The 25,769-nt window shown below is 35.7% G+C and overlaps 2 protein-coding genes across 5 annotated transcripts; both read left to right on the forward strand.

The window, feature by feature from the left end:
- Positions 1 to 1,345: 1,345 nt before the first annotated feature.
- LOC108985076 (hydroxyacylglutathione hydrolase 2, mitochondrial-like) lies at positions 1,346 to 13,443 on the forward strand. 4 transcript variants are annotated; one of them, XM_018957234.2, is made up of 9 exons: positions 1,351 to 1,525; positions 1,959 to 2,141; positions 7,528 to 7,731; positions 8,591 to 8,714; positions 9,606 to 9,706; positions 11,992 to 12,066; positions 12,175 to 12,273; positions 12,490 to 12,676; positions 13,098 to 13,443. In XM_018957234.2, the coding sequence occupies exons 1-8, from the start codon at positions 1,478 to 1,480 to the stop codon at positions 12,634 to 12,636; spliced, it is 981 nt and encodes a 326-aa protein (XP_018812779.1). In that variant the 5' UTR covers positions 1,351 to 1,477; the 3' UTR covers positions 12,637 to 12,676; positions 13,098 to 13,443. The 4 variants fall into 4 exon arrangements, with proteins under 4 accessions (XP_018812777.1, XP_018812779.1, XP_035547255.1 ...); XM_035691362.1 differs by having other exon boundaries at positions 13,132 to 13,442; XM_018957233.2 differs by having other exon boundaries at positions 13,135 to 13,442.
- A 1,899-nt stretch (positions 13,444 to 15,342) lies between these two features.
- Positions 15,343 to 24,089, forward strand: LOC108985075 (3beta-hydroxysteroid-dehydrogenase/decarboxylase). Its single transcript, XM_018957229.2, has 12 exons — positions 15,343 to 15,744; positions 17,396 to 17,485; positions 17,588 to 17,721; positions 17,845 to 18,015; positions 18,580 to 18,696; positions 18,801 to 18,880; positions 20,647 to 20,842; positions 21,006 to 21,123; positions 21,658 to 21,832; positions 22,503 to 22,659; positions 23,209 to 23,275; positions 23,393 to 24,089. Exons 1-12 carry the CDS (start codon positions 15,501 to 15,503, stop codon positions 23,584 to 23,586), a joined length of 1,743 nt encoding a protein of 580 aa, XP_018812774.1. The 5' UTR covers positions 15,343 to 15,500; the 3' UTR covers positions 23,587 to 24,089.
- The last annotated feature ends 1,680 nt before the right edge of the window (positions 24,090 to 25,769 follow it).

Below are 25,769 nucleotides of genomic sequence, written 5' to 3' on the forward strand. Positions count from 1 at the left end.
TAAAGCAGACTGAATTATTTTCATAACCTAATTAGAAATGTCAATAAACTCTTGTTTATAATATTTAATTAAGAAAAATAATAGATGCACAACATTTTTTACAATATTTTATATAATTATATTTTAAAGAAAAAATATATTTATAACTGTGAATTGTGCAATCGCCCCGTAATCGATTTAAAAAAAGAGAATAAAATATGAGACCTACATGAAAAAAATTAATTTTTTTTATAGTGGACTCTACTATTTTTCAAACTGATTACTCGATATTTACGCACTTCATGATTATACATAAAATTACTCTTATTTAAATAAGAGATATTTTAATGAAAATAAAATAAAAATAATATCATTTTATAAAAATATTCTCATTTTAAAACATAATTTTAAAAAATACTATAAAAATAATTGTACGTATATTCTTATTGATATTAGTGGCCACAATTGTATTTCAATGAGTGAGTGTGTCCAGTTAAATTGATGCTGTAGCTTCCCTAAATAATTAGTAAATCATGTTTTGACTAATAATAAATTTGAAATGCTTTTTCTCTTTTGATAATAATATTTTGCTATTTACCATTGATCTAATGATTATGAACATCTAAGTGGTTTTTTAATTAATATTTTGATGGCATGTTTTACTGGTTTTATGAAACTGTGAACATTTAACACTGTTGAGTGAATTTCTCTAATCCCAACCATTATTTTTAAAAATAAAGTAAGGATTTTTATCCCATCAAAACTTCAAATTTGAATGCAGAATTCTAAGTATGTTATTATTTCATTTTTATTTAAACACGAGGTATTGTTTATTAATTTTTATTTTATTTTTGAAAAAACAAAAAATAATTTAAGAGTAATAAAAAATATCATATTTGTAAAATATATGAAAATGAAATAATAGTATGATCCATAACTTGCTTATATAATTTTTAGTTTTAAAGATTAATATGACATATTTTAATTGAGTTGAAAGATTAATTATTTAAATAAAAATGGTTGAAAATATGATATTAATATTGGATTGAAAACGAAAGAATCAAAATAAAAATAATATTTTATTAAAAAAATGATACTTATAGTTGTGAGTGTGTAAGTGTCATGTAGTCGTTTTAAAAAAAATAATAAATATAAAATTTATATGAAAAGAAATTAATTTTTTAATAATAAATTTTATTTTATTTTAAAATAATTATATAATATTTATATATTTTTTATATTTTGTTATTTTCAATTGAAAACTTATAGAAAAATTTTAAAGTCAACCGACGAGAGTTTAATTACATGACAGCGTAGCATTTCTCTTGTTATAATTATGAAGTGGGGTTGGGAGTGTAGAGAGAGTGAGGGTGAGGCTTCCCAAAACAAAAAGTACAGTTGAATAAATAAAAAACGCGTGGTGTACTGATTAGTATTGCCTGCAAAAAGGTGCCAACCCACCCATGCTCTCTCTCTCCCCTTCTCTCCCTCTTTGCAGATGATCTCCAGGGCCTCCTCTGCCATGGCTGCCTTTCCTTGCTCTAGGGTTTGCCTATCTTTTCCTTTTCCTTTTTCTTGTAATGTTTCTTTGTTTTTTTCGTTTGCATGTGTACTAAGTTATCCGATGCGTACTTATTTTCACTTTTTCCTTCGAGTTTTTATTTTTTTTGTTGGGTTTTGATTTACTGTGAGTTTTTGGGTCATTGTTCCCATCCTTGTTGTGTGAATCTAATGAAATGACTTGTGGGTTTTCCTTTTGGTTGGGGAGCATTTGATCTGGAGTGGATTTCAAGAGAACAATTGGATTATTTTTCAATTTTTTTTGTCTCATTGTATAGTTCCTTTTTCCCATCAGAATGTCTTGAAAATGCTGTGTTTACTTTTGAAAGATTGAGCCAGCCATTCTTATATTCGGCGTTTATATTAGAAAATATTATTCTTCACTATGTAGTTATTGAATTTAAATTACTTTCTCATAGGTGAGGAGTGGGCTTCGCGTTTGGCCGGGCGTGAGACAACTTTGCTTCAGAAAAGGCCTTTTGTATGGGTTCCTTCGATTCTTGTCTACACCGTTAAAAACCTTGCGCGGAGCTAGTCGATCCCTTAGAGTGAACCAATTTTGCAGTGTTGTTAATCTGTTTTCGACATTGCAAATTGAATTGGTAAAGCAGTTTTTTCCTTTCTTTTTGTTTTTCTGATGGGGGTTTTGGTAATGCTCGTTCTCGATGAGCTGCTGATCAATTGGATATAAGCATTATTCTTTTCAAATGTTTCTGCTTTCTTTTTTCTTTGCGATACTTTTGCTTTTTGTTTTTTTGACAAGTAAGCATTAAATTTTATTGACACGAATGAAATAGGCATAGCCTATGTATAAGGAGGTATACAAAAGAATGCCTAAATACAATCTAGAATCGCTTAATTAAAGATAAGAAGTCATGATCTTATACTACTCAGAACCTATTGGGTCATGGCCCTCCTTGCATGTGGTGTTGAATGTTTCCTGCTGAATCTTTTTAATTGTCAAAATAAAATTGAAGCATGGGCTGAACCATGCATTACGCAAAAGTTACACATATTTTGTTGAAAGGAAGTGAAAAACTTGCAATTTAACAGTGGTTTCAAGATACTTGTCACAATATCACTTAAACATTGTACAACATTTTTTTGATCAGTAAACAAGATTTTATAGATATAAGAATAGCTAAAAGCCCAAGTATACGGGACATATACAAGAGCATCGCCTGTGTGTGCTAGTTTAGTGATACAAGAAATTCATGAAAGTTCATTCCATTAAAATCAATTACAACCGACCAATTGAATAAAGTATTGAAGAAAATTTCTAAGCTGATCCATTGACCACTCTCGATCTTCAATGCTTCTTTCTTTCCTTTCCCTCCAAATGCACCACCATAGGCATATTGGGACCATCTTCCATATTGTTGTCATATGAGAGTTACCCTGAAGGCCTCTCCAAAAATCTAGGAGACCAGTCACCCTTCTCGGCATCACCCAGGCTGTTCCCACCCAAGTGAAGAAATCATTCTTTAATACAACCATAGTATTTGAAATATATTTTGATAATGGTTTCTGAGCTTAATACAGTGTCCTGTAAATCAATTATCACAATAAATCAGAGGCGGAAAAGAAAATATTTTTGGAATGACAAAATTTATGAAACCTTGACAAAACAGTTACTGCATTGTTGTCATGTCACAATGTTGCACTTGATATGGCTCTCAATCATGCACATTTTTATAACTGATATTGTTAGGACCTGGTTTTGCAAATGAGAGGATAAAATTACTTCTTGATCTATACCATAAGATATACTTCGTGATTGCAATGTCATCCTACATATTATAATAACGTGACATCACTCTCCCCCTGAAGCTCTATGTTATCCATTTGGATCATGGTGCTATAGGGTGGTTGGTAGCTATGGTGGAAACAGTGTTACAGGCGGAGAGAAACTTGGAATTCACAAAACACTTACTCGAAGTAAACAAAGCCTTCATGGCTCAACGAGGCTCCAACGTGCATGGTAGATATTTAACTGTTATCGAATATGGTGGAGGAGGCTGGCGGATTGATCTAGTCATTCTGGAAGGGTATGAAGGGTTGGGTTGGGAGAAATTTGCTATCGAGCTATGCAGAGCTGTTGCTCTGTTTTTCTCCATTCCTAATGATGGGTCATGGAGGGAAAGCAAGAAGAAGACATCCGGTCATGAGAACATCAATTTGGAGTTGAAACAAACAGACTCAATCAGAACCACGGTGGCGAGGCAATCATATGTGACAACTTTGAAGATGGGTCATGCTTCGGTGACTCAGTTTGATACTAGGGGCAAGAAGGGGAACTGTGAAAGTGGCCTGGAGATTCTATAGACCACGTAAGGTTAGAACTAGCAAAAGGAGTCTGACTCCCTTGAAAGCATAAGAGTTGTTCCTTAGCAACAAGGGAAGGTAGTGGTCTACCGTATGACAGTATGGCTGAAAGGGAGATGCACAACACATTGCCAACTTGCCGAGTTGAAGGCAGTTATTGTTTTTTTTTTTTTTAATCTATGAAAATAGAATTGCTTTTAGTTGGAGGAAATAGGTCTGTAAAGCCCAATAAGAGGGAGCCCAAGATAGGCCTGTGTCCTTTAAAATCAGATAAGGAAAACAGAAAGTCGGGTTCGGCCCAGTCCCTATAACCAGATCCAGAAGAGTGTGACAGGTCAAAAGGAAGATCGGGTCTTTCAAAGTTGATTCTATGTTGGGTATAGCCATAGAGACAACCGAAATGGAATGCCCTTAGCCACAGGTGACACAGAAAGGCCAATGGTGGCCACGCTAGAAGAAATGGTGGCACTGTTTAGCGTTCTCTCTGAAGAAACGAGGGCACCCATGCCGGAGCTGAAGGAAAATGGTGTAACTTCAAGGCCTAAGGAATATGAAGAGCCTGTTAAAGTGGCATAGAAAGGATAGTCGGGGGTGGCGCACCTCCGGTTGATGTTCTCGTCGACAAAACAACCGCACCCACGCCAGAGGTGAAGGATCTTGATGCACTGCCAAGACTTGGGGGATTTTACGGGTTTGCTACCAACCCAAATCCTCCAATGGTGACCATGGCCTCACCACTCATGAGTCATGACAAAGAGAACCAATTTGTCGGTATCTCTTCAGGCATCTTGTGACAGCAACAATAGAGCTATTGAGGAGGTATGGGATTTGAATGCAAGAGATGGTGTGGAGGAAATTTTGGGTTTTTCATTAGTGCCTTGCAAGGAGGAATGTTTAGGACTTGGTGTGCAGTTGGGTAGAGGTGACAAATCGTGTTTTCGGGTTGTGTTCGTGTCGTGTCAAGTCATGAATATTCGATTATATAAGTCAACCTGAACCCAATCCGTTAAGCTAAACGTGTTAGACTCCCAAACCCTAATCCAACCCATTTAGATAACGGATCGTGTCGTGTTACTCGTTTTGACCTGTTTAATAATTAATTAGAAATATGTTAATACGATACAATTCATTTTATTTTTTTTGATAAGTAAGAAATTTCATTGAAAGATCAAAACTAGGCAAAGTCCATGTATACAAGAAGTATACAAAAGAGACACCTAGTTACATTCTAGAAAGTTGAAAAGAAAGCAAAAACTCATGAACATTCCCTCCCTTTAAAACTATAGCTAAAAGCCATTGAACCAAAGAAAGTACAAAAAAATTCCATAATTCCCCCCTAGCACGACACGACACAAATCATTTAAACCTATTTGTTTTATATAAATGGGTTGAACTAAAATGCATAATTCATTTGACCTGATTAACATAATTTTATATAAAAGTTAAAATCTATATTTATGAATAACCACAATATCTTAAAAAATATATATCAATATTTTTCAAATTTAACATATAATAAAACTAATATTACAAATCATATAATAACAAATATGAGCATAAGTCTAAAATTATAATCCCAACAATAAAAACAATAAAAACAATAAAAACATATGCATACTGAGAAATACCAATATTATAACTTGTAAACGGGTCAAAATTGGTTGATTTTGTGTTAAGCAAGTTAATCCGTTATTGACCCATTTATAAATCGTGTTTTAACGGGTCAACCCGTTTTTACCAAAACCCGTTAAGATCAAATCCAAACTGCTAATTTCATGTCGTGTTCGTGTTGGATTCACGGGTCGTGTCACGTATTACCATCCATACAGTTGGGAGTTGAGTTTGGGGAAGATGTTGTCCCCTTGTTACCCCTTCCTTTCATAGTTGGTTCATCATTGGATTGGGTTTTGCAAAAGATTAACGAAATATAGCAGTGTGTGGGGATTACATGTAGAGGATTTGACGACCAATTCACAACACTACTCATTGCTATTGAGACTGGTCACTTGAAACAAAATCAAGAGTTAAGAAGAAGAGTAGGGAGTTAAAGCGTTTTACTTGAGCAATCAACTACGACGTTAAGGGAGGTAGTCCTAGTCGAGGGAGGACTAGGTCACTAGAGGGAGGGCAGTAATATGAAGCTTTCCTCTGTCCTCGTAGGAAGGGGTGGAGTATTAGTTTCGGGTGGAGTATGTAGAATAGTGCTTCTAAGGGAGTTTCGGGTGGAGTCTTAGTTATGTGGGAAACAAGGGGTTCGGTGTCCCTCTCTGGCTTGGTATATATTGGATATGTTTCTAGTTCTTCCTCTCGGGCGTTGTTCCCTATATGGGCTTACTGTTCATTAGGGTCTCTCTATTATGGGCTAGGTGTTCTCTCTTGTATACATCTAGTGTACTTGATTACGCCTATTGATGTTAATAAATTTTTACGTGTAAAAAAAATAAATGTTATCCATTTGGCCTATATATTAGTCCAAGACTTGGTGGCTTGCTTAAGATAATGGATAATACAAGTAGCATCAATCCCGACATGGAACCGTGAGGACCTTTTTTTTTTTTTTTTTTAAGGGATCTTAAGAGCTTTTAAGAATTGGTTTAGTGCACTAACTTGTCTGGTCTAATAGAGCAAGATAATTTGGCTTCCCAACTATTGACCTTTATCTACTCGGATTGTTAAAAAATTATTTCCCATCCTCATCACTTTGAATAAACGGTTGTCGTCAATTAGAAGGATTGGTGGGGCCTTATCCCTTGATATCATGGGATTAATGTTCCAAGAATATACTAGATATAGTGGAAGAACATTTCTAAAGCCAATATTTTTTTGATTTGTTAAAGCCAATATATGCTGAAACGGTATTGAATACAAAGTTTGGTAGTGCAAATAAGCCCCATAGTTTTATGTTGAAATCCTTTCCAGATACTTTCTCCGTATGAGTTAGAATTTAGATAGAAGCCCCTAGCTTACATAAGATGGGATTGAATTAATTCTTGTAGTCTATTCGTTTTTTAGTTTTTCTCCCACTCAGGCTGCTGTTTACCATGGCCACCATTGACTCACTTTATTCCCTCTCCCCCCAAAATAAAAAAAGAAAAAGAAAAAGAAAATTTTCTGATCTCTCCGCTCATTTTGGTAAGTTTTTTATATGTGCAGTGAGTGAACTTGCCACACTTAACTTTTAGGGGAAGGAGGCCCAGCAGTAAACCTCTAACTTGGAATGGATACCAGGTGCTAGTATATACCAGCTCCGCCTTCCTGTCTTTGATTAGGAGTGTGGCTTTCCTAATCAAAGAGAGGATGTTGAAGCTGGTGATTTACTAACACCTGTTCAAGCAGTTTTAAAGGGCCCTAATCACTTTAGACTCTGCTGTATAAGTTACTTTCTTTTGGTTTGCAAAGAGTGAATTGATGTACTTCCATCTTTAATTAGTAGCTTCTTCCACACAAGCAGGGGAAAGTTTATCATTTATTATATGTTTACTCCCTAAAGTTATGGCTGAAATCATGTACTTATAAAAAAAAATAAAAAATGGCTGAAATCATGTATCCACGTGCGTTGTCACCCAAACTTACAAGTTAATCAGTTTTCAATAAGGTGTTTTTTAATAAGAAGGTTATACACTCCATCAACCATACATATCCTGGATTTGTTTTCATTTTCAGGTACCATGTCTCAGGGACAACTATGCGTATCTTTTACATGATGTAGATACGGGCACAGTTGGTGTTGTTGATCCTTCCGAGGCTGTACCTATTATAGATGCCTTGAGGAGGAAAAATCGAAATTTGACATACATATTGAACACCCATCATCACCACGATCACACTGGTGGGAATGCGGAGCTAAAAGAAAGGTACGGTGCAAAGGTACGGCATTTTTTTTAATGTCTCAGGGTAAGGTATTACATTTTTTCTTTTGGTAAATGGTTTTTCTTTTCTTTTTTCTCGTATCATTGATTGTTGACTCTCAAAGGAACATTGGGACATGAACTCTTTTATGCAATACTGGGACCCATCACGGAAACTCTTTTTTATGGAGGCCATAATACTGCTCCTTGTTATAAAATAAACTTCTGATCAGATTCTTATATCCTTGAGTTTGGTGACACTTTTGGTTAGCCTGACCCAATCATCTGGGATGGTAATTTTGTTTGGTTGTCTTTTGTTCTTGAAAATGATTTGTGGTCCACACCAATTCTTCCTCTTTTATCGTATTTTGTCAAAACTTTTCATATCCATCATATTACACATTTCTCTTGTTGATTTTTATCCCTGATAGGATTTGTATCAAATCTCGAATTTGCAAAATATCACTACATTTTAAGAATTAATGAGTACTTTTTTCTTTATTTTTTATCGCTTTTATATATCTTGGAGTTAATTTGGGGCTGGGCATGACCCTTCTTCTTTCTTTAGAATATTCTACAGATCCAGTGTTTGAAGTTATTCTTGTGTGTTTTGATTTAGGGATTCCACAGTTTAGAAATACATTTTAAGAATTACTGAATATGTTTTCTTGATTTTAATATTGCTTCTATACTTCTTTTAGTTAATTTAGTTTCTTTTGTTTTGTTAGCTTTGGATTGAATGGTTGAATTTATTGTCAGTTTAGAAGATTTTCTGAAAAATTCAAAGTAGTCTTCTTGCCTTGTTCTCTTGAAGCGTACGGTTTTTATATTGCCCACAATGTTCATAAAGTTTTCCACTTGCTCTTTGTTACTTGTAGGTGATTGGTTCCGCAATAGACAGGGATAGGATTCCTGGTATTGATATTGTTTTGAAAGATGGAGACAAGTGGATGTTTGCCGGCCATGAGGTGGTTGTAATGGAAACTCCTGGGCATACTCGAGGTCATACTTGATTACCCGATTGTATTAGAAAATCTGATAGAAATTCTCTCTCTCTCTCTCTCTCACGTATGCACACATTCATTATCAAACCTGACATGTATTGATCGTGGACATTGTTGCTTTGGAAGTTATGCTAGATCATCATTCTTTGTAGTTGTATTTTTCTTCCCCTTTTCTTGTTTTTAGAAATTTACAAAAATGAAACCATTCATAAGGATAAAGGCCTGGCAGCAATTACTTGTTTTCATGAGATAAAGTCTTTTCTGTGCAATTCTAGATGCAATTTGGCCTGCAGCTCAGAGGATTGGAGGCGGGAAATGTTTAGCATAAAGCCCCTAATGGAAATTCTTTGACTGCCTTTTGCTTAAAATTCTTTAATATTACTCGGAATGCCCCCTTTAATATTACTTTCCCCTTTTTACTTCTAAAAAAACACAAAAAAAAAAAAAACTTTAATTGCATAGAAATTAAGAGTGTTTGTATATTCCATTCCCAAGCAATTCATTCCCCTTTGCGCATCTAAGTTTACCTCGACTGCCTGGAGTTCTACCTCTCTCTCTCTCTCTCTAACTTTTGTTCCTTTATGGAAAATAGATACCAAATATTACCTCATACAAGGTTGCTAAACTTTCGTATAGGTTTGTTATCTGGCAGTTCTTTTGCCTGAGCCATCCATCAGATTGGTGGATGAAGTGAACATGAGAAATTTGCTTGTATACAATGTTTGAGACTTTCTGAGATATACAGGCCAATGATCAACCTATATAGCACCTTTTTCTTTGAAACGGGTTCTTGTCTCCACACCATAGTCTGGATCTTATTGCGGATGATTCTAGTTTTCCTGCCTTCATTTTCTTTTTTCAACTTTCTCTGATCTACTATTGCATGCAGGCCACGTTAGTTTCTATTTTCCTGGTTCTGGGGCCATTTTTACAGGAGACACTTTGTTCAGTTTATCATGTGGCAAGCTTTTCGAAGGAAGCCCCGAGCAGGTAAACCCAACTTGAATTCTTTGCCTATGCCCTGTTTATATATCTGTGGAGCAGGCAGTTTTACCTTTGTCAATCTGTCGTAAAGTGTATTTTTTGTGTATTGAGAGGACGTAACGCATGGCAATGTGTGGTAAAAATGAAGTTTATTGGTTGTAAATATGAACTTTTTTTTTTTTGTTAGTATCACTTTGAAATATGAACAATAGTTAACTAACCTATCATGCACTGACTAACTAATTGATTTTGTTTCAAAGTATCTCATATGTTTAACTTTGCTTGCAATATTAGCATGACTTGTATAATTAATATTTAATGTGAATGGTCGAAGTAAGAGCCGCTCGTGTTGCTGAAGGCAAGGAGGGTACCGGCAGATGTATTGCTGTCACTTTGAAATTTTATTTAATTTTATTTTATATGTAAAAGTAATTTGTATTGATAGGAAAAAGCATAGCCCAAGTACACAGGGGGTATGCATAGAAAATGCCGAAGTACCAGTAAGCACTAGTGAGGGATACAAGCAAATTATGAAAACTGTCCTCATTACAAATAATGACTGAAGCCCAAAAAAATAAAGTATTATAAAGGAATCTCTTAAGCTCATCCAAAGAACACTCCCTATCTTCAAAGCACCTCTTATTTCTCTCCATCCACAAACACCACATAATACAACGAGGGATCGTTCTCCATACAGCGGCAATGTGAACATTTCCCCTAATACCTGTCCAGCACTTAATAATATTCATAACCAGGCATAACTCATGCCACACCAGTCTGGTTAAGGATCTCATTCCACAAACACCAAGCCATCTCACAATGTAACAATAGATGATCTATGGATTCCCCATATTTCTTACAAGAAGCACCAATCCATAATAATGAGATCACGATTCCTCAAAATTGTTAGAGCTGTGAATTCTCCCAAGGGATGCAGTCCATATAAAGAAAGCAATCTTAGGAGGTACCTTACAATTCCAAATAGCCTTCCAAGGAAAGCAATGATCATTAGAAAATCCTGATAGGGCCTTATAGTAGGAACGCACCAAGAACCTTTTATTCCCACCAGGAGTATAAATCACCCTATCCTCCAACACATTGCCAAACGCATACAAGGAGGCAAAAAAATCTGCAAACATTCCCATTTCCCAATCATGAGCCGCTTGCAAGAAACTACCATTCCAATGGAAAGAACCATTGGAACACACCAACAAGTCAGCCACCACAACCTCTTTGTCACTAGAAATCTGGTAGAGCGTGGGAAAAACATACTTAAGAGCCCTTGCACCACCCAAACATCATGTCAAAAACAAATACCATGACCTCTAACAACCGCAAATCTGAAAAAATTGGAGAACCTCTCTCATCCAGAGCAAATGTTTTTCCACAACCCCACACCATATGCGCCCTGATTTCATTAGAACGCCAACCCCCCTGATACTCCCGCATTTGGATTCTATGACTTCTCTCCACAAACCACAAGGTACTTTATTTAATTTCTTTGTTACAGATTAGGAAGTTTAAGTGGGAAATGCATTTGATGTTGTGGTGTGAGGTTAACGAACATATGTGACTGAACTTTTTAGAACTTTACCTGATATAAATTTATTTAAACTTTCTTATTATTTTTTCCTAAAGAAAAAGTACCAATTTTTTAATAACGTATACTAGTGATAAATCCACATTTTTGGAAATTATGTGTTCTTGGGGAAATGGAAATTTCACAAAATTAAGATGTCAGAAGATGCTTGCAGATAAAGGTAAATCCATTGATGTGTATCTTAGATTAGATTACTTTTTGTTAGAACTTTGTTTTTTTGCGGCCAAAGCTGTAGATTTCAATGGCCTCGATTTTCATGATTTTCTTGTTTCTATTTCTTCTTCCTAAATAGGTGTTATCTCTTGTATACTCCGTGTACTTGGGTTATGCCTATTCTTATTAATATATTATAATTGTTTACCTATATATAAAAAAAAAAGGAATGGTTAGATTGCTAGTGTGTGTTCTCCATAGTGATAGTATATTTGTTTTCTCTTCCTGAATAGGTGTTATCTCTTGTATACCCCACACCATGTACTTGGGCTAATGCCTATTTGTATTAATATATCATTATCGTATACCTATAAAAAAAAAGATATTGAAATGCTCAAGCCAAGGAATGGTTAGATTGCTAGTGTGTTCTCTCCGTAGTGACAGTAAATGTCGAAGTTCAGTTATTCGAGAAAACTGGCCAATGTCTAATGCTTTTATCTTGATTTATCTATATAACAGTTCATCATCTATGTTGTAGATGTTCACATCCCTTAAAAAGATCATGGCTTTGCCCGATGATACGAATATATATTGTGGCCATGAGTATACATTGGTTAGTTATCTTCCTCCATTAGCCTTTAGTGTTCCTCAGTCTTTCTTTTTTCCTTCCTGAAGCTTAGAAGGCATACAGGCCCTAACTCTGAGTTATGCATTTTGGCAGAGTAATTCGAAATTTGCTGTGTCTATTGAACCCCAAAATGAGGCACTCAAGTCCTATGCAGCCAATGTAGCCCATATTCGCAGCAAGGGCTTACCAACGGTAATTCTTGGACTTCCTTTCCTTGATAAGTGATGGGAATGTCTTTCCAGATATCTAAATTTGAAGTTTTTGAACCCCAAAATGCGATAATTCATTTTTCCCAGCAATGAGTGTTTCCTGTTTTGCGTGCTTCCCCTGTTGCTCCACCTTACGTATTCTCCTTTGATCCTTGTATGTCTTGCTAAATCGAAGTTAACTATGTTTCTGGTTTATCAGATTCCAACTACACTGATGATTGAGAAGTCTTGCAATCCCTTTCTTCGCACTTCAAGTACGGAAATCAGAAGGTCCTTAAATATTTCAGAAGCAGCTGATGAGGCAGAAGCCTTGGGAATCATACGCCAAGCTAAGGATAAATTTTAAGATGTTTTCGAAGCATGTTTCTTTTGTTGTATAGGACACGGTAAGCCATTAATCAATCTGTGAACTGCAACTCCACAGATATATTTGTCAATATACCTTTTATATTTTCTTAGATATTTCTCAAGCTTAGAATATGTTGCTCACAAAAAAAGAAGAAAAGATACATGCTGCATTCCTGGAAGAAAATACAGTAATTAAAAATTAAATCTTCCATATGAAGCTAATTATTTTTGTTTTGGGATTTGAAAAAGTTGAATTGTTGACTATATTTTGTGTGAGAATTTAGAAAAATTCTAATAATTAGATAAGATGAGCTGAATTGAGATAAAAAATTTTGAAAGTGAACGAGACCTTAATAACATTTACTCATAACAATTATAATTTACAATACAGACTTATTGTTACATGTTGTACTTGAATATTTGGGAATTTGAATGATGTTAATATTTAGCCCCTCTCAGATGCCAAGCTTGCCCTGTGTTATGCTCTTATTAGCAGTATAGCAGTAAGGACTCGCCACAACAACAGTATTGCAGCAAGGGTGCTGATTTTGCAAATACATTTTCAAGGAACTCCATACCTGAGCTGCTCCATGGAAGTGAATCCATGGCAAGTGGGAATATGTAATAGTCCTTCGCAATGCAATTCTGAGTCTAAATAAACCCTTAGCTTCCCACAACCCAAATGAGTTGAAATTGTAGGTTCAAGTGCTGTTTGTTGTTTGGAGAGGGAGCAACAAGTCACTGTGTTTCATTCGAAATTACTTTTGCAATCAATGGGAGACATTAAAAAAAAAAAAAGATTATTTCTTTACCTGAAGCTTTGATAATGTTCAGTGGGTGCAAAAAATATGAGGAATGGCCCTAAAGCAGCAGAAGTGGGAGGGATTTATATAAAATAATCCCCTTCCGTCTCTCACCTTCTCTCTCTCTCTGAAATTTCCAGACTGACATTTCCTTCTTTTTCAGTGGGTAGAGGGGGTTTAGGTTTTTCCTTAATTTTTTCTCCTTAGCACAGATCCACGCTGATCCATTGCTTTCCGGCAACCTCCGACCAACACGTGATGTCGATTCAGCCTCTTTGGTCGCCGATCTTCATGTTTGCGGAAGAAAAACACAGTTATGCTCAGCGCGTTTGGCACACGCGCGGCCCTTGTCGTGTGGGTTTTTCAACTGCAGCCACGTCCTAGAGCGGCATGGGCGACCATGTGTGGCCCCACCGGCTTCAGAGGCCTCAGATCCTTTTGATCTGCTTGTCCGTCCACCTCCTCAGGTGACGTGTGTCTTGCACCAGTGATCTTATTCGATGTGGACCTCTCTAAAAATCACCAGACAATATGTGACAGTGCACCCATCACCTTTATCGCTTCCAGCAGAGGTTCTACTGTCTCTGACGGTAGTTCTATTGTTCACATTTTTGCGAACATATTTCCGTCTTTCTATAAGACGGCGTCCTTTTATAGGACATGGGTAGGGATTAAAAAATTAGTCTCAATTAAATCTGTTCACTACTTTGTATTGTTTTTTATTACTTTTTGGGGTGATTGTTGGAGAATCCCACCCCTCACTTTTTTAGTTTAATGAAATTAACTTACTTAAGAAAAAAAAAAAAAAAAACAAAGAAGTGGGAGGGATTTGGAATGACTTGTTGGGATTTGGCTGTGAAAGTCTGCCACTTTTTCTTGTTGAAGCTTTAAATCTTAATTTATATTTTGGAGTTAAATTTGTTTTTACTTTTTATTTTTTGGGCTTTAAGGTACCATTGTTGATGGATGGGTTTACCAACCAGCACCCACTTCCTATCCCATAAAGTCTGCCCTTTTTTGTTTTTGTTGTGGTTTTGAAGGAACTGACATCATATACCTCATTTGACTGACACATCTCAGAACCTCATATTTGTAATGACTATTACTGCTGATCGGGCCAAAAAAAACATCTTTAAATTTGTGAAGAAAACATTTATCTATTTGCTAATTGAATCTTGTTTTGTTTATTTATTTTTCTTAAATCTACACTGTAATCAAATACAATTGCAAAACACCGGGTGATTCTGAAATACTCTCCGATGCCGAATCCCTTTAACTCCCCAATTCTAATTAAGTGACTCATCCATTCCTAACTCCTTGATTTCTTATTAAGAAAATTAAGGATAGTATCCCCTCTCTATGTAAAAAAAAAAAAAAAAGCAGTTAGGTGGAAGTAGGGTTGGTAATTTATGTCTTAGGTTTTTTTTGAGTCTTAAGTCATATTTGTACTGTATAGGAGTCAATTTTAATCTGATTAACCGAAAGAATTACCGAATCCATATATATAAGATAAGAGAAATATTACAAAGAAGTCTTATATGATATACTTCTATTTAATCAACATGTAATTTGTTATTTTTATTCTTTTATTTAAACACATATATATTTAAACATTAAGATAGAAGGGATAAAAATGACAAATCATATGTTGATTAGGTTAAGGTGTATGATATAAAATTTTTATGTAGAATTTTTCATAAGATAAAGCCTAATTAAATAATTTATTATTATTATTATTATTATTGAAATGCTAATTCAATCAATTTAATTAAACAGAGGGAGGGCATTACTCAGTATGAGAAGGAGAGGTGCCGGCCAACAAACTACAGTCTACAGTACCGGTGGGAACAAAACAACCAAAACGAGAGAGAAGGGCACATTTTATTATTAAAGAAATGCTTTCCGCGCCAAACACCATACCTATTAATATAGAGAAAGAGGGCCGGGCAGGCCATATAAAAAGCATTACCCCCCTCTGTGATCCACCATTTCAATTTCTGTAACCATCTCTCTCTCTCTCTCTCTCTCTCTTCCTTTGATCATAAGGAAATTATCGAAAATGGAGGACCGGCTCACGGAGCTGAACCGCAGGACCTGCGTTGTCCTCGGCGGTCGAGGCTTCCTTGGCAGATCTCTCGTCCTTAGGCTCTTGGCACTCCCCAACTGGATCGTTCGAGTTGCCGATTCCCCTCGCTCCCTCCACCTCCATCCCCTCCACGACTCCCTTCTCTCCCAAGCTCTCTCTTCCGGTCGCGCTTCCTGCTACCCCCTAGACGTTCTCGATTATTCTCAAATTTTCCAAGGTTTCTCTATACTCTTTCTGCCTATTCTATATCGGTGTCTGTTTTGTCTTTGTCACTTGTTTGGATGCCGGGAGAAACGCGGGAGAGAAAATCTGTGAAAGTCCACCCGGCTGAGTTTCATGTCAAATGTGGGACATATGTCTATTATTATTATTTTCACTTTTAGTCTTATAATTGTTTTTATAGCATCTGTCGTTTCAGTAACTGTTTGGTTGCTGAGAAAATACGCTTAAGGAAAGGAAACGATAGCGTGAGGAACTGTGGGAGAGTCTACTCGGCTGAGCTGGGTATTTGAATGTTATTGCGATGCTTGACTCCTAAATTTTCAGTTTTTTTTTATAGAAATATATGTGATGATTACTTGAGAACGCTCTCGCTCTGTCTCTTCTGCTTCTGGTGGTGACAAAATGGAAAACGAGAACAAGAATTTGACCTTTTAGGACCTGATCGTTAGTGTTAATTGTTTAGAAAACTAACACAAGCTCACGTCTTGAAATTTGTTGGTTGCCGCTAAAATGGGCTGGGGATGAAGAATTATCGTGCTAAACTGAAAATGCGGTTTCAACTTCGAGGTCATCTTTCTTTTAGAAAATAACAAAAATACAGGAGGATTTCTAGAATTTTCTTGGAGTTCTTGCAATCTAACGGATAATTTTATTTGACCTGCATAAAAATAATGTGGAAAAGAAAATAAATTAACCTAAAATTCATGGCTGCTGATTTAAAAATAAAAATAAAAATGAATTCAGAAATCCTTTGAGAACAGGAAGCTACACTGAACATATACATAATGTTGCTCAAATTAAATTTTGAAATAGAAACAGATGAACTTGACCCTTGAAGTTTTATCTGTGTTTTTTCTTATCGTCCATTGATTGAGCAACCAAATAGAGGTTAAAGATTTGTTAGATTGGTTTGCTGTCAAAGAAGTTTGTGATTTATTTCTCTTTTGTGACTTAGGATCTAAGAGAAGCCACGAAAACATATTCAATCTATGTTTATGTTGTGTCTTCTTTGTTTTTTTTTCCTCAGCAGTCAACGGATGATCATTCTTGTGTCTGGAGGCCCCAAAGTTATTGAGTTGATATATTTCAATTCAACACCAACTGACCACCAATAATAGATTCCAAGGCGTGTTCTCTTGTACTAGTGGGGAGAAGTAGTGAGAGCTGTTGTTATATATTAGGATATGGTAGCCTTGGAGGATTTTGACTTCACCTTTCTTTGTTATTTATGCTGTCTTTAGTTCTTTGTAATTTTAACTTAGCCATCAATCCTGCATATGCAGAATAAGGAACCCTTGAACATTATTCACCCAAGAAGCATAGATATTCCCACCTAATATCTACCATTAAAAATTTTAATTCTGTTTAATTTTGGGGATCTTTGAGCTGCTTTTATGTGTGAATTGAGTCCAAAATTGTCAGATGATGGCAAAGTAAACAAATATTTGTTCTCGGAATTTTTTGCACTGGTGCTTTAACACTCAGAGCACTACTACTCCTTCCTTTATCTCGTGTTGGTGTTTAAAGCCACGCACAAACAAATAAAGAAACAAACTGTCTGTGCATAATTACTGATGCCTTAGTTTTCTGTCACTATCTGTTACATTACTCCTGCTTTTGACAATTAATTGCGTATATGATTACAGCAATTGAAGGTTCGTCTGTTGTATTCTATATGGATGTTAGCGACTTACAAAGAGATGATTTCTATAAGTGCTACATGATTATAGTTCAAGGTAATGGATCATACTGCGGTTCATAAGTTTAATCATGCAAGATTTATTTTGGTACTGAAAAGTATTGAAGGAAAAAGAATTGCATTGTGACTTTTCATTCAGGTGCAAAAAACGTTATTAACGCTTGCCGAGAGTGCAAAGTCAGAAGGCTAATATACAACAGTTCCGCAGATGTAGTATTTAATGGTCTACATGATATAAATAATGGAGATGAATCCTTGACATACCCTTGGAAAGTATGTCTCTGTTTAGAGGGCTTCTCCTCCTTGTTCTTTTAGTATTAGATATGTAGTTTTTTATTTTCTCTAAGCTTTATCCTCCCCCTGCCCCCTCAAAGTATTTGTTGATGTGTTCTGCAGTTTGAGGACATGATGAGTGACCTTAAGGCTCAAGCAGAAGCGCTGATCCTGTTTGCTAACAACATTGATGGCCTCCTAACATGTGCTCTTCGTCCTAGCAACATCTTTGGACCTGGAGAAACACAGCTTGTGCCATTGTTAGTAAATTTAGTGAAATCTGGTTGGGCAAAGGTTTGATGCAAATCATCATATAAACCACTTTCGTTTTAAATACTGTGATGATTTTTGAAACTTCAATAAACCATCAGAATGGTTGTTTTGTAATGACCCAGGGAAGGTGCTAGCCACATCTGTGCTATAATAACAAAAAGACTTAGTCAATTTGAAACTTTTGTAGAATCACTTAAGTCCAGTTTCACCTAGTAACTAACTAACGTTGGACGTAGCACCCATGAATACCTTTATAACCTATCCACTTAAGGGTTATTCCTATACCTAATGTGGGACTAGGGTGTCATGAGTTTGTTTATTCAGGATCTCATGTTTTGAAGGTTTGTTTTTTCTTAGACTCAGGATGCACTCTGCGTCATTTTGTCGTATTTGTTTTTCTTTGGATATCTAGTAGTTTATACCCCACATTAGAGATGATTTCCAGGTGTACCACAGATGGCTGTGTTCGTCATAACTTTGATTCTTTGTACTAACTTTTGGAGATTACACTTTTGACAGTGACTTGTATTTCTGAGTGTGAAGTGTATATAGCTTTTTTCGAAGTAACAGGGTCTCTCATTTCAGTTTATTATAGGAAGTGGTGAAAACATGTCTGACTTCACCTATGCTGAGAATGTTAGTCATGCCCACATCTGTGCAGAAGAAGCTTTAGATTTTCGGATGGTCTCTGTGGCTGGAAAGGTAGGCCTACATTGAGAATTTTCATGGATGTAGAATTACTTTTTTCGTCCTTTTTTATGATATACATGCGGAATGATATATTCTCTCGAAATTGATATTTGTAGGCATTTTTCATCACTAATCTTGAGCCTATGAAGTTCTGGGACTTCGTATCTCTCATATCAGACAGCTTGGGATATCAAAGGTAAAAGTAAGAATCTGAATTTCTTATGTGAACTCAGCTAATGCATCAAGAGTAGCTAATTTTCAGTTGGCATCAACGATGGCAGTTTTCAGACGTTTTTTTCCCAATGGCCAGAACTTGGAGTGAGAGTGAGAGATAGAGCCCAAAAGCTGAGAACTTTCAAGTCTAGACTACCTCCAAGTCATCCATCTATATCATATTCATACATTTTTATGCATTTATTCTCATGCTATAGATATATGTATGCGTTGAACAAGTTTATACTAATTTCTGTGGTTGAAAGTTAGTATAGTTGATGAAGTAGATGATTGTTAGGAGATTTTTAGTTTAGCATGGCCGATGTCTGATGATCAACTCATGCTAAATTTCCACTTGGGCCAATCCTCTGTTGATTTCTGACTATTTTGTTTCTATGACCTCTGTGGTGGAAAAGTTCCAGTTTATCAAATTGCGTAGTAATCCATACTAATTGGCTTAGTTACCTAGGTCATCACTAACTTGAGTTCAGTATACTGCAGTAGGCTCTGATAAGTTCCAAGCAATGCAGCCATTAAACTCCAACCCACATCCTTCACTCAACTGCCAAATAAGCTCTATTGCTGCTTATTGTTAAATTGGACGGGATGAATATTGAACTTATACTAGCTTTTCATTGTTTCAAATTGAAAATTTAATCTAACTGTATAGGTAAATTTCTTGATTAGTAACTGTACAGTTAAATTTATAATTACAATGTCTTGCTACACCTCCTAGATGTATGTTCGTTTTTCTTTAAAAGTATATGACAGAATAAGGCTTCCTCAAGAGTAGCATTCTCTGTCTGGTCAGCAGCACTAGGGAAGATATTAATGATAGATAATCTGAGGAGGCGGCACATAATGTTGATGGATTGGCATTGTGGGTGCAAAGATAGCAGGGAAACCAACCATTGATTACCTGTTGCTTCACTGTGAAGTGGCTAATGTCTTGTGGACAGCAATCTTCCAACTTCTTGGGACAGAATGGGTGATGCCATTTCAACTGATGGAGCTAATCCTGGATTGAGGAGGCATTCTGGGTGGAATTAGCATCAACATCGGAAGAATGGCTCCTTCATTCTTGATGTGGAGTATTTGGAAGGAGTGTAATGCCCAAAACTTTGAACATTAGGAGAGAACTTTCCACGAGTTGAGAACTTTCGTGCTGAATTCTTTATATGAGTGGACTGCAATCCATAACAAATACCATTTTGAATCCTTTATAGATTTTACTAGCTCTTTTGTCCCTAACCTTCCTTAGATAGGCGTTCCCATCTGTATACCTCCAGTGTACTTGGGCAGCACTTGAAAATAATGTGAGGTATCTTTACGTGTAATAATAATAATAATAAATTAATTGCAAAGTCTTGCTTTGTTGGATATTATCCATATGATGTAGAAAATATGTGGCATGAGTTTTTGGTCTTAGATGAGGAAGAAAGTTTTAAAACGACTTTTCCAACTTATTTTGAGAAATTAATGATCACATTAAGTCACTTTGACACTTTTAAGAGTGTAAGCATATGAGTTTAATGTAATCTTGCAACAGAAGAACATATCTATTATGTTCCTTTTGCATATTTTGATATGTTTTATTCTTTATCAACATTTTCTTTGTGCTTAGATTGTGCTTCCATTTTGAGTACTCAAGAAAGGACAAATTCTGAGTTTTCATTCTTTGATGTTTATGCAAAATCTTTTTATATTGTTTTTTCCAAAGCTGAATGTGAGCGCTTCCTCTAATTGCAGACCATTAATAAAAGTTCCTGCTAGGATGGTTTGGTATATTCTCCTTCTTGTCAAATGGGTGCATGAAAAATTGGGATCCAGAAAATACAACCATTCTGTATCAGTTCATTACATTCAAGTAGCCTCACGCACTAGAACATTTAACTGCGCTGCAGCTCAGAAACATATTGGGTACTCACCAGTAGTTTCCATGGAAGTAAGTTTTATGTTTTTGTTTTTTACTTTTCATTCTCTCATGGTCAGTAAGGTTGAAGACCCTCTCGGGTGTATACCTTATCACTTAAAAGAAAAAAGATAGAAATTATAAGGTTTGAATTTTTTTTTAAAGTTTTGCTTTTGTTCTTCTGATTGCTATGCAGGAAGGTGCCACTTTGACCATGAAATCATTGTCCAATGTAGCCGAAGACTCCTATTATGCAAGATATAACAGCTTCAATGAACAATCAAAAATAGAAAAATTGCTGGGCAGCGGGGAAGGTTCGAAACTTATTTCATTGTATCACACTTTATATTTTACTCTACAATTGTGCCATAATTTTAATATTGAACTTTCCATGATTTGAGTCAGATTGATCATTTTAAGTTCATAATTCTTTTAGGCCTGTGGCTTTATAAATGGCCTGGGTTAATTTTAGCCTGCAAATAAGCGTTGGTTGTACATTTGCTAGTGAGTGCAACTAGCATTGTCCTAGCTCTAGAAAGCCTAGGTGTGTCTGGGCTTGGTTTGGTGAACCATTACCAATTTGCTCCAGCAGTCTTAAGTTTGCTTTTGGCAGAAGTGCATTGTTATCTGGGTGCATATTAATTTGTTCTAGAAGGGTACCAAAGGCACGGATCTAAAACTGGTCCATTTCTTAACTTAGAGACACTGATGACTACAGCATTGTTCTCCGTGATTAAACATTGCCAAATAGTGTATCCACGGAATTTGTGTCTGAATAGGCTTCTGAATCATACGGTGCTGATTATGTAGTTATTACCATGGCATGACCTTGAACTATGTTGCTGCAGTTGCGGACATTTTGCTGTGGAGAGACGAGAAGAAAACATTTATATATTTTCTTTCTCTGGTTCTGTTGTTTTACTGGTTTTTCCTTTCTGGAAGAACTTTCATGTCATCTGCTGCAAAGCTTCTGCTTCTGATTAATGTTATCCTTTTTGGATATGGTATTGTATCATCAAAGATGTAAGTATTGTTGCTTGTGAAAGCTAAGTTGGCTAACTCTGTTTACTGGATTTTGTAATTTTATTCTCTTCCCTCAAACTGCCAAAAGTTTCTGTTACCTTTTGTTTTTGTTGGACACTCCCCCCCCCAAAAAAAAAAAAAAAAAAAATTTGGAACATGGCATTATTTTTATTGTGTCCTCACTGTTTTCTTAATTTGATTTGGTATTGTTCTGAATGGCCAAAGGCTCTTTATCAATACTTTTGTCTGCTAAAGTTTGCATATTGTTTTAGGGGGGAAAAGATCAAGGGGGGTGGATGGTTGAAACCTCTATTATATATGCATATTAAGCCATTTATGTGGTCATATTTCTTTTGGTTCTTGTGAAGCATTATTTCGTATTCCTTGGTTCATTTTCCCCATCTATGAGAGCGTCATCTTACCTGTTACTCATTCAATAAACCCATATGGGACTATATGCTCCAGTAGTAGTCTGGCTCAATAGTTGGTTCTATTAAGAACATGATTCAATGGCATGAAATGACCTGAACTCTTACTTCATTAGCATTAGCTCTATATTTTTGTTTGATTTGTATTATCTCTTTGAAGTGTTTCGATGACTAATGTTTCCAAAATACTATTTCCTTTGTAACTGATATCAATTCCATTCATTATGATGGCTTTGCAACAGAGTTGCTATCACTTTTCAGAGAATACCTCCGTCTTGTTGTGAAGTGTCAGAAACAGCGGTGAAATATTCAGTTGCAACCCTAGCATATATATGGAACAATGGCATCCAACATATACAGTCCCTGGCCCAAGGGGAGGATTGGAGAAATTTCTTCAAGGTAGGTAATTGAATGTATTGACGATTCTATGAAGTGGAAATTGTATCCGTCTTTGACCATATACACATGGGAGCCTGAAAGCTTCTGAACAAACTTTTTGCATCTTTATTCCTTCTTTCCAAGCTGCAATGCCACCCACTTTCCCAGCTTAAGCCCAATTGAAAAGACATATTCCAGACGAGCAAATCCAATACAATTGTGTGGACACCATCTGTTAGTTTTAACCATTATCCCGTTACTAGAGTTTTCTTTTTCTTCTTACGTACGGACTTGATGCATGTAGATTATAGTAACTCAAGTTTGGTGCTCATCATGAAATATTTGTGAGATGATATGGTTTTGTTTAATGATCATAATTGATACGACAGAAACAATTATAGTGGGTGGTGATACACGAGCCTATAATGTGTTAGTGCTGCATGTTCAACAAGAACTTTTATACATCAACTGGAACAAATTCTCTAATTTTGAATGGCAAATGTTCCTGTTCACCAGTGGTGGTTATTTTGTAAAATCTTTCCCCCATATAATTCTCATAATTCAATGCAGGTAGCAGTTTCTCTCTATTTTCTGAGGTTGATTCTGTTGCAATCATTGACTGCAGTGATTGGTGTAGGTAAGAACTGTTAATATATGTTTTTAATATTTTTTCATACTATTCAGCTTGTTTTATTTTAATTTGAACTTTCTAGATGAAATTGATTATATTGATCTTCTTTGATATGAAATGCAGCCCTTGTCTTTTCGTTCACTGCATTCTTTGTTTACGAGCAATACGAATCAGAAATTGATGGATTTGTAAAGGTTCTGTTCAACAGTATAAAGGGTTCAGTTGGACTGTTGACAAGGAATTTGCTTGCTAGTTTATCATCATTTCTTCGAAACTACAACAGCTTTCTTAGAAACAAAGGTCATGCTGCGTTATAACATCGGGGAGATGGTTGACATGGGATGTGGGAGCTTTGTCGGTTTAAACGGTTAGGTGCCATATGCCAACTTAGTGAGGCTTTGGATCAAACTACTGAGACTGGGTTATGGCCCCGGCGAAAGAGAAGGAGATGGGTTATGTTAGGAAAGTATAAACTCTTGCGTTGTCTAACACAGTTAAATGCCAAAAAGTTAGGGCATAGATAATATGCCTACCTGTGACACCACAAAGATCGCTTAAGAAAAAAGTTGAAATACGACAGTTGCTTGCACAAGGATTGACAGCTTGTTGATGGCTTTTACCTTTTCCAATTATTGACATTTGATCGGGGAAGTTGGTATTCTTGCCCAAATTATACGGTTGAAGGTGTTTGGCTAACCTGAGAACTGATTCAGAATCAAATGCGGGTTGAATTTTACACTGATTTTGGTTTTTATGCAGTTTTTCGGCTTTTTCTTTTTCCAGACCATTCGTCCTTTATGGAAACACTAAATTCTATGTCTCTCTCTCTCTCTCTCTCGCTCTCTCTCCTTCCTAGATGACTGTAATCAAATACAATTGTGCATTCTGGAGTTGAAAAAATGCACTCGAGATAAGGAGACTTGGGTACAACAGTAAGAAAGAATGCACTCGAGATAACTATTTGCGACTTCTGATAGGGAAAAAAAAAATAACTAGCTTGTCTTGCGCTTATTGAATGTAGGAGTTGAACTTGTTTTAGGTACAAGTGTGTTCAAACTTCAAAAAGCTCGAGTGTCACCAAGTAAGACAGGACGTGAGGCTCACGTGACAATGAGAAGGCAAGTCTAAAGGCAGCCTAAAACAAATTTTAAAGGAAGATTGGAACAATCCGATCATAAAATTAGGCCATAAAATAAGTTTAATGTATTTTTATATCATTATAAAAATTCTATTATTTTATTATACTATTATCATTTTAGTTTTATATTATATTTTTAACCACAGGACGATGATGAGTACAAGCAGTCTGGTCATACTTAGATGGAGCAGTTTGATTTAATTTCTGGCTCATTGGATTAATTTATTTATTTTATTAAATTATGAAATCTTTTGCCTGTTATATTTATGTATATACATGACATCTATTGCTTATGTAAATGGGGTGTTACAAAGATGGATGTGATAAAATGCCCCATTTGAACTCTTAGGGTTGGCTCAAATGGTAAAGGCCTTAGGCATGGAGATATGCTTCCCCCAAGTCCAAGGTTAAAATCCTCTTAGGTGTAAACATCCTCTAAGGGCCATTGGACTAAGGTATGTGCACTCCTGAGATTAATCGAGACACTGTCCTGAACATCTGGTATCATTAAAAAAAAAAATCTTTTCGGCCTCATGTAATTCAATACTTCAAAATACAGAATGAATTAAGTAATATGATAGAAAATTCTGTTGTAAAAATCCTATGACAGGATTAAGATGTTGCAACTCATTAATTAGGAAACTTAAGTCACACATTGCATAAAAAAGTTTGTCTGACTTATCAAAATTCATCTTCATCATGACAATTATGAGGAAATATCCAATTTCATTCGATCATAAGTTTTACTTATATCAATTTGACTGTCGTATATACCTTTGCCATATGGAGCAATATGCAGTGAATGCATCGTTTCATAAGCAGCCAAGATATTGTTAGATATAAAAGTTTATATACAAATGAAAGCACTTTGACTAGGTGAGATAATACAAAGTAGGATTTTTTTTGTCTGTTAGCTAAAACTTTTGAGATTATCTTCGAAAAGACATTACGCAAGCCAGTAAGCCTAAATTCACTCAACTTCACTGCATTCTATACTTTTGGTACTAAAGTGATAAAAGTCTCACATATGGATTCTAAGGAAGCTCCCTCGTGTAAGAACTGTAAAATGCTTTTGCGTACCTTATTTCCACTAAGTTGCCAATGCTTTTAAAAGAAAATACTGCAAAACCATATTTGGACTTAGAGATTTAAACGGCGACGTCTGAAAACATACAAACCTGATTTCCTCTACTGAATTCTCAAGTTAAATTTCTATTCATCTATTTCGATACTCTATTATCAATCACTAACATACATGGAGGAGTGACAATATATGATACGACCATTGAATCCAACACGAACACGATACGAAATTAGTGAATTTGGATTTGATGTTAACAAGTTCGGATCAAAACATGTTGA

Source organism: Juglans regia, chromosome 7 (assembly GCF_001411555.2).
Source record: "Juglans regia cultivar Chandler chromosome 7, Walnut 2.0, whole genome shotgun sequence".
NCBI classification, from domain to species: domain Eukaryota; kingdom Viridiplantae; phylum Streptophyta; class Magnoliopsida; order Fagales; family Juglandaceae; genus Juglans; species Juglans regia.

Bases quoted from the DNA above. Each gene is read 5' to 3' on its own strand.
- LOC108985076 (XM_018957232.2), top strand. From the start codon at position 1,478: ATGATCTCCAGGGCCTCCTCTGCCATGGCTGCCTTTCCTTGCTCTAGG. The intron at 2,142-7,527 runs GTAAAGCAGTTT...TTTCATTTTCAG, and splicing joins CGACATTGCAAATTGAATTG to GTACCATGTCTCAGGGACAA. The intron at 7,732-8,590 runs GTACGGCATTTT...TGTTACTTGTAG, and splicing joins AAGAAAGGTACGGTGCAAAG to GTGATTGGTTCCGCAATAGA.
- LOC108985075 (XM_018957229.2), top strand. From the start codon at position 15,501: ATGGAGGACCGGCTCACGGAGCTGAACCGCAGGACCTGCGTTGTCCTC. The intron at 21,833-22,502 runs GTAAGTATTGTT...GCTTTGCAACAG, and splicing joins GGTATTGTATCATCAAAGAT to AGTTGCTATCACTTTTCAGA. The intron at 22,660-23,208 runs GTAGGTAATTGA...AATTCAATGCAG, and splicing joins ATTGGAGAAATTTCTTCAAG to GTAGCAGTTTCTCTCTATTT.